This window comes from Pagrus pagrus, assembly GCF_965226575.1.
Source record: "Pagrus pagrus genome assembly, chromosome: 14".
Taxonomy (NCBI): Eukaryota; Metazoa; Chordata; class Actinopteri; order Spariformes; family Sparidae; genus Pagrus; species Pagrus pagrus.
In genome coordinates this window covers 29850618-29867950 of record NC_140198.1, presented here as the reverse complement: position 1 = coordinate 29867950, position 17333 = coordinate 29850618, and the positions used below count along the sequence as shown (strand labels likewise).

The following is a 17333-nucleotide window of genomic DNA, read 5'->3' as shown; positions in this document are numbered from 1 at the left end:
TCCTAAGTCCTACCCATTTTTGCGGTCCAATAACAGTTGAGCATGTTTAGTACCTGGATGTACATTGGTCAACTTTCCTGTTTACTGTTAAACAGCAGCATGCAGCAAAATTATACCACCAGTTTCAGTATTAGCAAACTTTGTAACTGTGTGTGTTCTTTGTCTCACTCTGCTAGGTGGAGAGTGATTCAGATCCTCCCAAAAGTTTTCCTTGAAACAGTAATCCCACCCTGCTTTCTTATCAGTGGTAAACACCGTATAGCAGCTTTCAGCAATGGGGTTAAAAGGTACATAGTGAGAAATGTCAGAGAATGGGGCTTAGGAGCTGTTGTTAAGAGCGTTATCTCAAAGCAATTGTAGTCCGGATGAAATACCTAAGTGCTGAGACTATCCTTAGAGACAGCTTGGTGGTGGTGGGTGTTATCTCTAACAGGTCCTTAGGAGATCACCCTGGTATTTCCTCAATAAAGAGGCAGAGCTTCCAGTGGTTCCCATCCATACTCGTAGAATCTGGAGTGAAGGTTCTAAGTAATATTTACACCTATTCATTTTGAAAGGGCAATGGCAGGGCTCCAGGGTGGGATTATTTTGGTCACACACGCACCCAAAAATCTGTCAAGTGCGACCAAATATTTTCATTGGGTGCGCCTGATATTCAGCAAGTCAATGCAGGTCAAAAATCTAGTCTATGAAAACATTTTTTAACAAACACCAACTGGGTGTTGCCTTAAAATAAAGATGTGAAGAAATTAAGTCAAAATGTATTATTTGGTGCACTTAAATTATACGCTGGTGTACCTAAATGAAAAAGTAAGGTGCACCAGTGCATCCAGTGGAAAACATTAGTCTGAAGCCCTCAACAGTGAAGATTATAATTCCAACACGAATAACTGACCAACGATGTAACTTCATCACTCACTAACTCACTCACTCAGTCAGGGACTAATTTGTCGGGCTGGTGCCCTCTATGCTGCTGTCTAGCCCAAAGAAATAAAGAGTTAAAAGGTGCAATAAGTAAGAATTGGCCACTGTCAAATTCATGCTCCAAACCAATAGCTCCTATTAGTTGTCTCTGCTTGGATTGGAAGCTCAGAGCACTGGGATTGTTTTGGTGTTGTTCATAATTGGACTAACACCTTTTGAGGTACAAAGTGGAAATTAGCTAGCTGGTTAGCATGTAAACTTCAATAGATATCTCTGCAACACAGTACACAGTCATCTCTGACATAACATCCAAACTGTTAATAAATTCACTTTCTGGTGGTTCGCAATCACATAAATAAGGCATTAAATCAATATTATGAAGCAGTGGAAGGGTTTGCAGTATATTCCTGAGATTGTGGCTCTGATGGTATGGTGCTTGAATGGTGATTTTATTTTCTGGAACCTAAAATATCTGACAGTGAAAATGAACTGTAAACTGAAAAGGGTAACATTGGCATTTAAACAGTTGTACTGGTATAAGTTGTATTGGAACTGAAACAAGTTTGGGCACAGAAAAAAGCAAGGCGGAAGCGCTGCAAAGCGCTGTCTGCCTCCTTTACGTGCCCATGTTAACCAATCGGGCTATTCAGTGCTCTAAGGCCAACTCACATTCTGCAATGATCATTTTGGCATCTGTTTTGTTCCACTTCAAGCACTGTTAAGGACACTTGTGTGGACCCGAGATCTGCTTCTAGAGCCTCTCACATGACCACGTGTAACAGAGTTAAAAATGCCCTTTATTAAGTTTTATTTCCAATTTGTATCTGAGAATTGTATTGTCATTTAATTATTCTGTTTAGTATTTGTAAATTTTATCTCAATTAGTTATTTTTACATATGTCCTGTGGTAATTACCTTGTTGCACTACGCGTCTTCTGTACCTCCTGGGTTACCATAGCTCCTCTTGCCTGCCCCTCACAGTGCCGTTTTGCATTGCTAAGGGAGCAACTAAATATTGGAAAACAGTCCTTGAGTCGCTTCTTTCTATGCCCTACCCACATCTGTTACACACAGACACCATACACACATATCCAGCATCCAACACCGCATATGCATCCAGCAATGGTCTTGTTTTCAATGCCAAATATTATTTTTGATGCTATATTTTCACTGTTATAGCACCAACTGATGCAGAACAAAAGAACAAATCTAATTGCGTATTTCAAATTCATTGGAAAAACAAAACCTTATCTGAGTGTCGTACATGGTGAGTGTTGCTGGTTAACAGTTGGGTACATGTAAGAAGAAAGGGAGGGCAACAAAGAGGAGACAGAGACTAAGAAGGGAGACGGAAAATGTGAGATTTAGAAATAACAATCACAAATTCGAAGAGACGGTGGCAAGCAACTTTTTACAATGTTTAGCAGCTTCTTTGTAAGACTTTGTCCAGTACGTTGAATTTATCACAGCCCAGCAAAATAGAAGAACTGCAAAATTTGTGACACTGTATATTATCTCCTATCAGACAAAAAAGTTTGTCCATGATGTTGCAGAGTGATGTAAAATAAGCAAGAGACACAGAAACTAGTCTTAAAAAAATTAAAGAACACCCACGGCTAGCAATGTAGATTCACTGAGACAAGCCTAGGGCAGTAAACACAACTTTAAGCCAAGCATAATGCCAGGGTTTACTTTAGCTCTTTAGCACCATTTAAAGAAATAATCTCTCTATTATTGCATTGACTTTGTAAACAAACAGTGTAGCTCCCGCTGAGAAACACCGAAAGAGAATGCCAAATCGTTTTTTGGTAGCGTCCAGGGTGAGTAGGGCAACCATTTCCAATTCCCACAGTCTCATTTTCACAAAGCCCAGCAAGTCTTAGTATCCCAATGTTGGTTGGTGTGCTTGAAATTAAGACCAATAGACAGGTAATTTTCTCCTTGTGCTAGGTGTTCCAGTTTACCTGTTGCAAGGATTGTTTACCAAAACAGACAGCTTTCAAAATTAACCATTCGAAAGTGAGATTGCATTATTGTCTTTTTGGCAGTAGTTAAACCTGCAAAAATAATCTGTCTTAAAGCTGACCTCTTGCTATCACTGAGTACGGAGTTGTTGTTGGATAAATATAAGATAGATAAGCAGTTTAGGGATGGAAAAATTCAGAATATTTTCAGACAATTAGCCACCTTAGACCAAAGGTTAAATACAGAAGGGCAATTCTAGAAAATATGAGGGTATGGAGCCAGTATTCTGAATACCCAGGCCTAACTATGGCCAAAATACATGGGCACAGAGTTCGATGTTGCAACCCATATGTAGCGGACTCGCCTCAGCCGTGTTGCATTCCACCACAAAGTCATTTTAGGTACACTCAAACAAAACCAATTCATCCTCACTTAACAGCTACAAACCCATCAGTATGGTGCAATCCAGAAGGAAGAGGTTTTCCCACCTCCAAGGGAGAACAGTTTTTAACATTTCAAACTAATTTGCAATAGGGGCCTGGTAGGATTCATGGTAGGCTCATTTCAGGCTACTGCATCGATTGCTCCCTCTGAATTGGAATCTTTGCAATCTTTACATCCGCCAGTCTCAAATCCTGGTTTTAATTTTACCCCTTTGTTAACATCTGAGGTTTTGCACGCGTTGAAAACATTAGACCTTAAGAAATCTGCTGGGCCAGATGGTCTTGATCAATTTTTTCTCAAATCAGCCGCCCCGTTTATTGCTCAGACAATAACTGATATTTTTAATTTGTCTATTTCTTCTCAGAAATTTCCAGCTCTATGGAAGCAAGCATTTGTCATGCCTCTGCTGAAATCCGGTGATCCCTCAGATTTAAACAACTATAGACCAATCTCAAATCTCTCTACTCTTGCAAAGTTATTTGAGTCCCTGCTATCCACCCAGCTTCATCAGATTCTTGAGTTTAATAATATACTTAACCCCTTACAATCTGGTTTCAGACCTGGTCATAGTACAGTCACTGCCACTCTGAAGGTCCTGGACAAAGTAAAAACTGCCCTTGATAACAAAAAAGTATGTTTAGCCTTGTTTATTGACCTTACAAAGGCTTTTGATACTGTGGATCATTGTCATCTTCTTAAAATCACTCAAAAAATGGGCTTTAGTGATACCGTGGGTAAGTGGATTAAAAGCTATCTAACAGACCGTGTTCAGTCAGTCCGGTTCGGTACAGTTATATCCGACCCCGTCACTCTGAAGAAGGGGGTCCCACAAGGGTCAATTTTAGGGCCCTTACTCTTTCTACTCTATATAAATAATATTTGTGATCACCTGAGGTTCTCCTCTTACCATATGTATGCTGACGACACAGTTTTATACACCTCCGCTTCCTCTTTAGAAACAGCATACACTAACCTGCAGACTGATTTTACCCTTCTGCAGCATGCTCTCCTTGATGCCAAGTTAATCCTCAATGCAAATAAAACCAAAATCATGTCCTTTGACCATAATTTCACGACCACCTTACCTCCATTTAAGGCATTGGATAGCACCGTCATAGAGGCTATAGACAAATACAAATATCTGGGCATCTGGCTAGATAAGGATCTAAATTTCAAACATCACATCTCCTACTTAACAAAAAAAGCTCAAATTCTTAGTGAGCTTCTTATACAGATCCAAATCGTGCTTTTCTATTGTTGCCCGTAGGGTCTAGTCACCAGTTTATTTCTATCACAGCTTGACTTTGGCGATACCATCTATAGATTTGCCTGCCCGTCCACCCTAGCCAAACTGGATCCCATCTGTCATGCTGCCTTGAGGTACATAACAGGCTCAGCTTTCAGGACTCACCATTGCACTCTATACACACTCGCTGGTTTTTCCTCCCTTAACACCCGGAGGTTACAGCACTGGTATGTTCTAATATATAAGGCTACTTTAGGCAAACTGCCTCCATACCTCTGCTCAAAGTTTATTACTGTTCAAATTACACATGATCTTAGAGCTAATAGCTGGTTGCGTTTTAAGGTTCCCTTAATGAGGACAGAGTTAGGGATGAGGACCCTCTCCTACTTTGGGCCTTGGTCTTGGAATGACCTACAAGTCAAGATGAGGATGGGAACTCTCATCCCTCTTTCTGGTTTTAAACAATTTCTCTCTGAACTATTAATCACCAGTTGCAGCTGTGACTCTTAGCTTTCAAATTTGTATTGCACTTTTGGGGTCTCTTTTATTGTATAAGTTATCATTGTCTCTTTGCTACCTTGCTCTTGCTATGTATTTGTATTTATCTTTCTTCCTGCTCTATCCGCTGCCAAGGTGTAGCAGCTTCTTCATCGCACATAGCAGTCAATGGCTTATCTTAAATCACCAGTAATATAGTTTAAGTCAGGTACTGGCAATCCTCCAGACAACTTTGAAAGTTGAAGCAGACGCAGCCAGATAAGAGGTCTTTTACCATTCCAAATAAATTAAGTAGTCAGAGAACGTAATTGGTCACAGTAATTAGCTGGTGGGGGCAAAAGAAGCATAGAAAAGAGAAAATTTAGCTGACAAAGAACATTCATTTGTATTTTTATTAGATTCTTAGATTAGATTAGATTCTTGCAATGACATTTCAAGATTGGACCATTTCTGGATATCGGCTGAGAATTCCAGTTTGAGTTTCTCATAGTTTATGCATAAAATATATGAGAGAATCTGGATATATTCAAACCAAGTATGTAGAAGCAGAGTACCAAATAATCTGCAGTTCTCTGAGTGAAGAGACTATCTCTCCACTCTGTTACATATTCCATATGTACGGGATATGACCCCCGCTGCTTGTCAGGGTACGTGGAAATTTCTTTAAGACACACCGGCTTGCCCGGCCACGCCCTATTGCGTAGCTATAAAGCACCTGCGCTGGCGTGTAATCACTGATTGTTTGATCTCCACTTGTACATCAGGGTGCTGCGTCTCACAATCCAAATTGTTTATAAGAAAGAGAAGCGAGGATATAGTTGTTGAATCCGCTTACCTGTGTAAGTCGGGTTGCTGTCATTGGCAGCCTCCCTGGATTGCTGTATCTTGCTCTTTCTGTCTGTCTTTTGCCAAAACACCATCCTGTCTGGTCGAGCCGGAGGTCCTCTGGCTCCCAGCAGCGGTGGCTGTGTTCCTCCCGGCGTATTGCTCGCGGCTCGTGAGCTAACGTGCTCGGCGGATACACGCTGACTGCGTCCGGTATCGTGCTCTCTCCCCAGCGTATTGCTCACGGTTCGTGAGCTGACGCGCTCGGTGGCTGAGTACTGACTGGGTCGTCAGCGTCTCCCACCGGCGTATTGCTCGCGGCTCATGAGCTGATGCGCCTGGTCGATCCACGGCGAGCATCGTCTGTGTGGTTGAGCCGGAGCTCTCGGCTCCCGGCCTCGGCAGTATTCTTCACCGGCGTATTGCCCGCGGCTCGCAGGCTGACGCGCTCAGCGCCGAATGTCTGTCTCCCCTCTCTCCAACAGTCAAGCACTCTCACTCCGTCATAAGCATAGGGCTCTCACAGCGGCAAAAACAGTTAGCTACGGCGCTACAGGCTACCTGTAAGACAGGAAGTGCAGTACTTCCTGTTTCCGGTCCCTGGCAGTATGGCACGCCAGGAGGGTCATTGCTGTGTGGGCTGTGGGTAGGCCATGCCCCTAGAGGATGGGCATGATAGCGGCGTGCTATGTTTGGGACATGAGCATTCTTTGTCTCCAAGGGAAAAGCCTCAGCTTCGTCCTCATCTTCCGGTTTCTCCGGGGGGCCCAGAGACTTACTGTGCGCTCCACTGGTCCTGCGGTTCCTCCTTGGGACTTGGATGTTGTCCTTGGGGCCCTTCAGCGCCCCCCCTTTGAACCGCTCGGGGGTGCTGAATTGAAGTGGCTTTCTGTCAAGACCGCCTTTCTGCTCGCCGTCACCTCGGCCAGGAGGGTGGGTGAACTCCAGGCCTTGTCAGTCCATAGTGACTGCTGCCGGTTTCCCCAGGACGGTTCGAGCATGGTTCTCCACCCCAACCCGGCCTTCCTGCCTAAGGTCCTTACTGAGTTCCACCTGTCTCAGTCGGTTGAGCTTAGGTCTCTCTCCTCTCCAATTTCTGGCGAGGAGGCCGAGCAGGGCCAGTCGGCTCTGTGCCCAGTCAGGGCCTTAACAGAGTACATTCGGCGGACACAGGCTGTCCGGAGGTCTGACCAGCTCTTTGTCTGCTATGACCAAGGGCGTCTAGGCAGGTCCTTGTAAAAATCCAGGCTGTCACACTGGGTTGTGGATGCTATTCGGCAGGCCTTTGTGCAGTCAGGTGTGCCTGCTCCATCAGGGGTCCGGGCACACTCCACTCGGGGTGTGGCTGCCTCTTGGGCCTTGTGGCGGGGGGCCTCACTCGCCTCCATATGCTCTGCCGCCACATGGTCGTCTCAGTCTACCTTTACCAGGTTTTACCGTCTGGATGTGGCCGCCAGCCCCTCCTTTGGGGAGCGTGTGCTGGGCGTGGCCCGACGATGAACTTATTTGTCTCCCCTCAGCCTTGCGTCTTGCGGGCTGAGTGAGCGGCTGCTCTGTGGCCAGGCTGGCCCCTGTGTCTTGCGGGGCCCTGGCCGGTCTCCTTGGGTTAGTCTTGTGTCTTGCGGGCTTCCCTGGCAGCCCTTTCCCTCTCAGGATTGGCCCTAGCGCCTTGCGGGGCCTGCTCCTGTGAATTGTATATATTGTATATTTGTACATAGTTCGTGTGTTGCACGTTGTGGTGTGGGATTGTGGCTGCACCGTCTCCTCACGGGGTGTCTTAAAGATCTACCCCGTACATATGGAATATGTAACAGAGTGGAGAGATAGTCTCGAGACGATAGAGAATGTATGGTTACATTGTAACCTTGGTTCTCTGAGTGAAGAGACTATCTCTCCAGTCCTTAGGCCGCTCGGAGACCCGTTTCGATCAAACTATCAGTGGTTTGGAGCTCTCTGTATAAAGCACTCTCTCAGGATACGTGCATCATGAACAGCCCCAGGCAACTTCACGACACAGTTTGTGATGATGAGGTCAGCGTCGCCCACAAGTTGGATGTTGATGCTGCGCCTCCCCTTTCGGTTGATGTACTCCCAATCCCTCTCATGAGGTGCTTGGATATGCACATGAGTGCAGTCAATAACCCCAATAGTATTGGGCATGTTCCCCAAAAGAAAAAACTTGTGCTTGGTCTGGGCAATCTGGTCAGCCTTTGGAAGTGAAACAAACTGATTGACCAGGCTGGCCAATGCAATTGACACAGCTTTCACTACATCACTCACAGTTGATTTGTCCACGCCTATATTGTCAACAACAACTTGGTAGAAAGTCCCAGATGCATAGAAGCGTAGACCAATGAGGACCTGTTCTTCCGCATACAGACTGTGACTCCTTTGGGTTCTCCGTTGAAGTTTTGGCCCGACAAGGTCTGCAATGTACTTTATATCAGCATTCCCAAAGCGAAAGCGTGCATACAGTTCTTCAGTGGTGTATTGCTCCAGTGGTTTTGCACGCTCAACATACACCCTTTGACGGTATCCTCTTCCACCAAAATGGTGGTAGCGATGGACAATACCTGCCATGTCAGTGCCTCTCTCTCTAAGTTCTCTGAGAAAGGCTGAATATAAGATGGCTGTCAAATACCCACCCACCCATTAGCTGATGTGCTTTGGCTTGTGTTCAATTAAATCAATCATGCCCAAGGCCTATGTTCACTACAACAGATGAGGTGGAACAATGGACTCAAAAGGACCTAATTTCACTGTTGCAGAAACCCATGCACTGCTGGAGGGTGTTAAGTGCCATTATGCCTCAATAGTAGGAAGCTCTGTTGCGGGTGGAATGGTGACTAAGAAAAGGAAGAAAGACATTTGGGTTGAAATCACCCAGAATGTGAATGCAATGGGGTCTTGCCAGAAGAGGACCTTGGAGCAAGTGAAATTTAGATGGAAGAATCTGAGGGCCAGAGCAACAAAGGACCTTGCTGAAGCAAAAAACACCCAAACAGGCAACAAACCCTTTAAGAAAGGTGAATTCACAGATGTGGTTCTGGACATTATTGGAGGTGAGAACTCAAAAGCTCTGCACGTGATTCAAGGTGTGTAGGGGATGGTGAGCCTACGATTGTAGATGAAAGTGAGACAGTTCCTCCTAATGCAGAGGAAACGTTTATTCTGGATCTCAGCCTATTATTGAAGAACAACCTGGATCCTCACTGGTAGAGCCAGCAGTCACAGGAGCTCAGAGAAGAGGCTTGAAGCGTCCTTTGCCAAATAATAATGATGATGCCTATGAATCACTTCTTATACGAGAAACTGAAAGAGCAGAAGCACAGATACTCCTGGCAAAGGAACAAATCAAGCTGACCAAACTGCAGCAAACCAAAGCAAAATTTCAGATCCGCCTCCTAAAAGCAGGGCTTGAAAATGCTGGTCTCTCCTTCTCAGATGAAGAAGAACCCTGAACATTCTTTATTTTGTTAACTATTGGATATTTAGCCTTTTTTTTTATTTAAAAAAAATATCCACAATGTATTTGTTAATGTATATTTGTTTTTTATTTGTTGTGGCTCAGATGAGGGGTCATAAAAGAAATTATGAATGGAAGTGGATGTTTGTTATTTTTGTGCTTTGTCTCAAAATAAGAAACATTTACAGTGACCCCATGTTGGCTCTTTTACCTGTTGTACTTTACATAGCTGGTAGCCCACATTGTGATATGTTGTCCCATTTAGAGCACTGGTAATCCGGATTTGGTAATCTTGAAAACTGTGTATCTGGATCAGGGTGATCCAGTCCAATGTTGCTTTGAAAAACCGGCATAAAAGTAAGACGGATTACCTGATCCTGAATAGCAAAAATAGGGATTTCCAAATCCGGATCATTTTGATACAGATTAAATGTTTTGAACAACTGGCCCCAGAGAATTGACTAAACCAAGTAAAGACTTGTAGTATTTGGGGTAATATATGGAAATGTCAGTAAAATAGAGTAATACATTGTCCATGTAAAGACAAATTTTGTGTTTTGTACCATGTATACTGATCAGCGAGATTTGGGGATGTAGTCTAATTGTTTGAGCCAATGGTTCAAGCGGCAGTGAGAAGAGCAGTGGAGCCTTGATGAGTTCCGTGCAGTATTTTGATCATTGATATGAATTTTAGACTAAAACCAAATTCTTCCTATACCACACATACAACCCCAGTGGCAAACCTCACCTTTAGCTTTATTTAATTAATTTATTTTTTTGCGGGCGCTCATGCCGCCCCTGGCGGCTGCCCATACTGCCCATATGAGAAACCGCCCCTGCCCAACCCACACTATCAAAGGCCTGGCGATTTTGCTCTCTGCATTGAGTTCAAAGCCTCTTTAAATTCTAAGAGAGTCAGTGGCACTTCAAGGGATTATGCACCATCACTAGTCAATGATAGATAGTTTTGACGGATAAGATTTAAGGGCAGTCAGATCAGGAGTAGGTTTGGCTGAGAGAGATCAAAGTAGAACATGCAAAGCTATCACTTATTTCACCTGGGTCATAGGTCCTGGTGGAGTCTGAATTGCACCAATGGTAAAAAATTATGATTCATTTTGTTTAACCTGGCAGCTAGATGTATACTTATACTCAATGTCATTTAGTAAATTTTTACAGCGTAAACAGTCACTATACTATATTTGCCTGGAGGCACGTTCGCGCGTGCACGCAATTCTCCCTCACACCCGCTCGCACTACGGAAGCTGCGCCACACAAGATCAACGAGAACTTGCGATAGATACACACCGGTATTTACATCCTGCTGTGAGCGACCGAGCAACACACAAATACAAGATGGATATGCCTGCACTAGTGATTTGAAACTTTGAAGAAAAAAAAAAAAATGTCCGAGGACTTCAGCTTCGGACTACGGCTTCCGTAGTGCAAACACTGTGAGGGAGACCCACGTGCACGCGGGAGCGTGCCTCCAGGCAGATATAGCATAGTGACTGTTTAGGCTAGAAAAATGTACTAAATGACGTCGTTTCGAGTAAACTCTGGATGTCGCCACTTCAGGACACTTGGATTGTAGCAGACGAGCAGTATGGAGGAATATTATAAAGTTTTTGTGTAGTTTTATGGACCTTTTCGTCTCGGACACCATTGACGCCCATTATATGGATTTTTGCTGCAGGAGGGTACCCCCGCGGGTCTCCAGCTGCACTTTGAGGAATAAGAAAACTACACCGGATTTCTCATCAGCATGAGGGTGAGTCGATAATGACTGAATTTTGTTCTAGAGTGAACTATTCCTTTAAGCAAATTATTTTATTCAAATTTCAAAGCCAAGAGAGTTGAGTGGGTCTGATCAGAGAACTGATGCTTTAGATTGGATTCTAGCGTTAGTATTTCACTTTGTAACCGCATGATTCTGTATTTTCTGGCCTTCTCATTTGAAGGCTAATTTCACAGCCTTCAAATAAGAAGTAAATGACGTGGATTCTCCCCTTATAAAGCATTTAGTTCAGCTCTGCGGCAACTGAAAATTATGTATCACTGGCGCGTGTTCTGATATTATGATAGGAAGTATATTAGCAGTGTTAATACAATGGTTCAAGTGGGGAGAAATTATAGTATGTCTTAAGCCTGGCAGATAAAAAAGGTTTAATTCCTAATCAATTGTAAATGCCATGGGTCAACAATATTTAAATCAGAATACATTTGTTGATCCCACAAGGTAATTCCACTGAGTTAGACAAACATTTTCTGATTTATCAAAATTTATGTAACACACCTGATTATGAGGTGATACTATAAAAAGTGTGAAAAAGTATAAGAAACAGTTCTAAAAAACTCTGAGTCAAGGGTTAGCATCCAAGACATGTTTTTATATTGTTATTTTTAATACAGACATATGCCAGTCCTCCAGTATCATCTCTATCAGAACTGTCGATACTCACACCAAGTTTCCTGTTCAATGTGATAGCGACTCCTTTTGACCTATTGGCTGCAGAAGAGAAGCAACACACTTGTAAAACATATTCTGAAATCTATGGATGTCATTTGTTTTCAAATGTGTTCTCTGATTCAGAGCAATTGAAACCTGCTTAAGTTTAAGAAATTCCAAACATCTAGTCAGTTTAAGCCCCAGACATTCTGTGACATCACATTAGGGTTCATTCATAACCGGGTTTGTGTCATGCTGTTAACAGAAGAATACATCATGTAGACCTACACAGAAAGGCAACTTTCACACACAAAATAGAAAGGTGATATAACAATCTTCAGACAACAGCAAGGCGACAAACACATGAAAACCAGAACAAATGCTCCATCCACAAGAGATAAAAAGTTTACCCTTGGAGAGAGAGAGAGAGAGAAAAAGAAAAAGAAGTAAATAATGTTACAAACTCTACTGTGGCTTTCAATAGTGACACACGATTCCAGTAGAAGTCCGTATAGGTATCAGAAACATTGCTATATAAAGGTTTATAAAATAAAGAAGGTCTGTGGTCAATTTAACAATTTGAACCAATCTTGGCACTGTATCTCGCCTATACTGTGACTAAAATGACACAAACAGTATGCTTATATATGCCTGTGGTTGAACACAAGTCTGGTGAGTGGATGCTGATGGGAGGGCTCTGACTCCGGAGAAAACTTTTGCTCTTTCCTGATATCGAAACAGTTGGAAGATGAGCGTCCAGGGTGGCCTTATCCTGGGTGGTTTAAATGCAGTGAGCTCGTTGAATCTCAATCCTCTCCCCTACAAGAGAGGGGATCCACATAAGTTCTCATGATGAAACTGAATGGCCTCTGCTGACTCAGATAGGTCGAGGAGATGCGACTGGGGTGACCTATCTTCCATCTCACCGAGTTTTTGGGGAAGACTTGGCACATCATTCTGGAGGCTACCCACAACATGTTTAACCGCTCTCATGTTAGCTGTCATAGCATCTATTCTCCCTTGTAGCGTTTTACCAACCTCAGCTTGTTGATGATATCCTGGCTAAGTTTAGTAACTGCCTCCTTCGAGGATTCAATCAGTCTTAAGTGCTTCAATTTCACCGGGGGGCATATCCTTGACTGCCTCTCCGATGGCTAGCTTAACTTTCTTGGTCAGTCGGTCCTCTTGCTCTTGTAACGCTGACAAAAAGGCTGCAGTTGATGGGTCCTCCTGCCGTCTGTATCACGTGGTGCTTTCTTTTTAGTTGTAGGATCTTCCTAAGATCGCTCCTTTGGAACCCAACGTTTCGCTGTGGCTATTAGATGTAAACTTAACCACAATAGTTTCTGAACTGCAGGATATTTGGTAACTTTTAGGACTTTTGAGCCAGAGCTCCGAACTATGCGTGCATTTCGTTCAGGCAGTCACCTGGAAGTCCAGGGATCTCTTTTGAGGCTCTGACATTGCCTGTCCTGAAAATCCCAACAATGCTGTAATGATGACTTTAAGGTGTGCCTTATAATAAAATATGGCATGAGTAGTCGTGACACGCAACTTTTTTGTCTTTTCAACTTGTTCTCTGTGTGGTTAAACATCTATGTGTCATCACAGATCAGAAGGTTGGACAGACCCTTTCATTTCAAATCTTTAATGCTCAATAAATACAGAACATAACGTTTGACATGATAATAAAAGCAGACTTCAAAGCTGATATTCACTGGTAATTCCCTTAAAGGATAACTACCATTTTTTACAACCTGGACCTTATTTCTAGCAAAATATATGATCATTTACTCACCCAGATAACTTCGGTGTCATTTGAAGTTGTTCGGACGAAATTAGATCCAGTGTAGCGCATTATATCCATATAATGCGAGTAACGGGGCATCGACACACGGCCTCCATATAACGCATTATCTGCCACGAAACTAGTTCATTTCACTAATATTTTGTTACGATATGCTAGCGCTATTCCCCTCTGAGTCCGGGCTCGTCTGTTATCAACATCCGGGGTCAAACTAGCAGTAGCAGCTACAGGTAAACAAGCCGGCTGTCGCGGGTGCGCGCAACTCAGAGACGACATCTTCCAGGTCAGAGGTAGTAGCTCAACCTACAGACCCCGGATGTTGACAACAGACGAGCCCGGACTCAGAGGGGAATAGCACTAGCGTATCGTAACAAAATATTGGTGAAATGAACTAGTTTCGTGGCAGATAATGCTCATAAAGGCTGCGCTTCGGTGCCCCGTCACTCGCATTATATGGATATATCGGCGCTCCACTGGATCTAATTTCGTCCGAACGACGCCAAATGACACCAAAGTTATCTGGGTGAGTAAATTATCATATATTTTGCTAGAAATAAGGTCCAGGTTGTAAAAGACGGTAGTTATCCTTTAAGATGTATTAATTTGAAACTCATTTGAAACAGATTTTGTAAACATGAGAGTGAGACTGGGCAGCATACCTGCTTCACAGCACTGAAACCAAGTGCTTGACAGCACTTGAGATCCACAACTAATGTCGTATGTGAAGCACCATGTTGAATGACAATCTGCTTCACAAGCAGAGAGGGAGCTGTTATCTTTTAAACCAAAAGCCTGGGCTTCAGGCTGCATGAGGCATCAGATTACACACAAAAACAGCTTTTTGGTGGAATAACAGCAAGATACACACAAGAAAGTAAAGAAGGGTATTGTCACAAATCTTGCGCTACGTAGACTGCAAAATGCCTCTTGAATTCTATTGAATTATGACAATTTCTAACATTTTGTGAGTTTGTAATATTGAAGTTCTATCTGACTTTTTGTAAGACTTTAATTACTGATTTTGACATTGCTTTGTTTTAAAAACATTTGAGTTTAAAGATAGGAAGTACAGTTCTGCTAGGATAAAAATATTCAATGTTGAATATCTCACAGCTGCATTCAGCTCAGACAGGATATTACAGTAAGAAGGTCGTGATTTGTCCACACTTAAGGTCGAGCAATTTGAAAACATAGGAAGAAAAACAGAAAAAAGTTTTAATATAAGGGATGTCTTTTCTTTTTGAAGAGGCCTTAACTGAGCCTGATCTTAAAGACACCCATAGAGTCTGACGCTTTGCTTGGCAAGGTTCCCAAGGGCGTCCTTTTATGTTAGGTCCACAGTAAACAAGAAACCCTAAGGAAGGTGAATCTAGGCTTTCCTCCCTTTGCAGCCCAAACTGCTGCATATCCTGAGGTTCCAGCCTTTCTGAATGAGTAAAATGTTTATTCAGTCTACATCTTTGGAATTGAGGAAGACATACGTTTACACAGCTCAACCCTCCTCTCACCCCATGTTAACTACCCCATTCATGCTGTGGTTAGATAACCACCAGAAAGTAATTAATCCTTCTAAGGTTAAACGACACAACACACATTTGGATCACACTCACACATGGATCATATTTTATGGGGACAGTAGTTTTCCCTCCAGTTATCCCCAGCTTCTCTGCCTGAGCCCTCAGTGATTTACGGAGTTTCCTGATAAACAGATGCTTCACTTTTTGCTAAAGTTACCGCTAACAGCAGCTATCTGTACGGGGCTCCAAGTGAACACAGCTAGTGTCGGCCAGGGAGTCAAGTACTAAGGTGGCTTACAGTGTTGAGCTGCTGTTAGATGGTTACCGCTTGCATGTTTAGTCATGCAGCTAACATTAACCTGCCAGAGGTAAGAAAACCACCTTGTTATTGTATTCCCTTGTCATCAAATTGGCAGGCTTCGGTTTCAAATGCTGCCATGTTTTAGGCCAGCCCTCTCATCGCTTAATGAGCAATGAGAGGGCTGGCTCTTAAAAGAGCCGGAATTCCCATCACTACTACTTTCACATGTAGCTGTACGGTGGGGGGCGTCATTCACATCTAGCGGTAACGCTATTGGCTACAATAAATGCCAATCAATATCCTCGGCAGGTCCCTCCCCACCTGACCGTTTTTAAGGGAACAACTTAAATATGCGGAAGCAAATAACACCTCACCTCCCATTCCATGAGAGCTTTCAATGAAGAAAGTGCGAAAGAGCACAATGACTTCACCAAGTCACAGGAGAAAAAAGGTGAACTGCAGCAGCAAACTTTGAAAATGTCATTCCAACGATGAGAGTAATTCCCAAAAGGAAGCCATTCCTAGATTTATTTAATTTGCTGTTGTACTACTGTTTTAAACTGTTCTTTTTAAAAAGTGGCTGCACTTTAACAATTTTTAAAAGGAATTGTTATTTATTCCTAGCTTTCTTTATTTGTTCTTTTGCGGTTATGACTGACTGACACACACTGGTATCGGTATTGTCAAGCCCAGGGATCGGAATCGGTATCGGGAAGGAAAAAATGGTATTGGAACATCTCTAATTGTGGCTGATACCAATCCTCCATTCAAGTTTCGTGGAAAATCATTCAGTAGTTTTTGTGTAATCCTGCTGACAAATCAACCAACCAGCAAGGGTGAAAACATAACCTCCTTGGCTGAGGAAATAAAAGTTTCACAATAAAAGAAATCAGAAATGATTCATCATGTCTTCAGCTAAACATCCTGATAAGGAGAACATGAAGTTGCATTATAAGCTACAAGTCCTTGCAGAATCATTGAGTCAGTCAGCTGAGTCCAAAGCATCTCAGATGTTATTTACAACACTCAAAAGCAACACCACCATTAGTTTGATGCTTACAGTAAAAAGAATCAGAATCTGAACTGCTGGAGGCATGGTAGGTGGCAGACACATGGAAGTGGTTTAAGACAAACATAATGATCTACAACTGTAGTGCTTTCATCAAGCATTAGGGACCTTCAGGGGAAAACACGAAATGAATGCTTGCTTTGTGAAGCCACTGGGACACAACAACTATAAGTAGCAAACACTGTCAACATGACCCACTTTCTGTCTCCTCTGGTGCCCATGTTGTCAGCTACCACTGTCTGTCAGCAAGGCAAAAGTTCCAAGTCTAAAACACTGCGCTATGCACTCTCCCACTGAGGCATGTTTGTACCCTACCTACATATACATTGTGTAACACAATCCTTTGGCATGCAGAGGGATGCTTCCATGTCAAATCCAGTTGCTTTTAAGGTCTAGTCTGTTAACTGACAACACTATGAAATAAAAGCAGGAGGAAGTCACACTGAGAAATCTAATTATCTTTATAAGAGTGGAGTGGTGTCTTTGTCAAAATTTAATAGAGAAATAAGATTTAAGCTGATAAAATATGCACACTATGCAGCCAGTTTTCAGTCCAATGGATTTTAATTTTCTTACAGCAAAAATAAAAAGCAGCTGATGATTTCATTATTTTAAGTATCTAATGTGGTGGCTTACATCGCTTTGTTTTTAGCTGAACAGACCCCAGCTGACCGAACCTCTCTGGAATGCAGGTCAAAAAACAAGTCATATATTTGCATCTCAAATATCAGGCAGACTCATGTTCATGAATATGCAAGTCTGTGTGTGTAACTTACAAGAAACCTGGTACAGTCTGCTTGGTAATTGTTAGGAATCTGAGAG

At 42.8% G+C, this 17333-nt stretch overlaps 1 protein-coding gene and 1 pseudogene across 5 annotated transcripts in view; both read right to left on the bottom strand.

Annotated features, from left to right (window-relative positions):
- The window catches only part of alcama (activated leukocyte cell adhesion molecule a), a 123831-nt gene that overhangs the window by 94127 nt on the left and 12371 nt on the right, over window positions 1-17333 (bottom strand). For 3 of the 4 annotated variants that reach the window (XM_084372760.1, XM_084372759.1, XM_084372762.1), the window contains exon 1: window positions 5913-6416. The exons of the other annotated variant lie outside the window; for it this stretch is intronic. In XM_084372760.1, the coding sequence (XP_084228886.1) occupies window positions 5913-5997 (85 nt within the window). In that variant the 5' untranslated portion in view covers window positions 5998-6416. Of the gene's footprint in view, window positions 1-5912; window positions 6417-17333 lie in introns of those variants that run through there. 4 annotated transcript variants of the gene reach the window in all.
- On the bottom strand, window positions 7804-8482 carry LOC311268986 (putative nuclease HARBI1; annotated as a pseudogene). Its single transcript has one exon. The product of its transcript is annotated as a putative nuclease HARBI1 (transcript).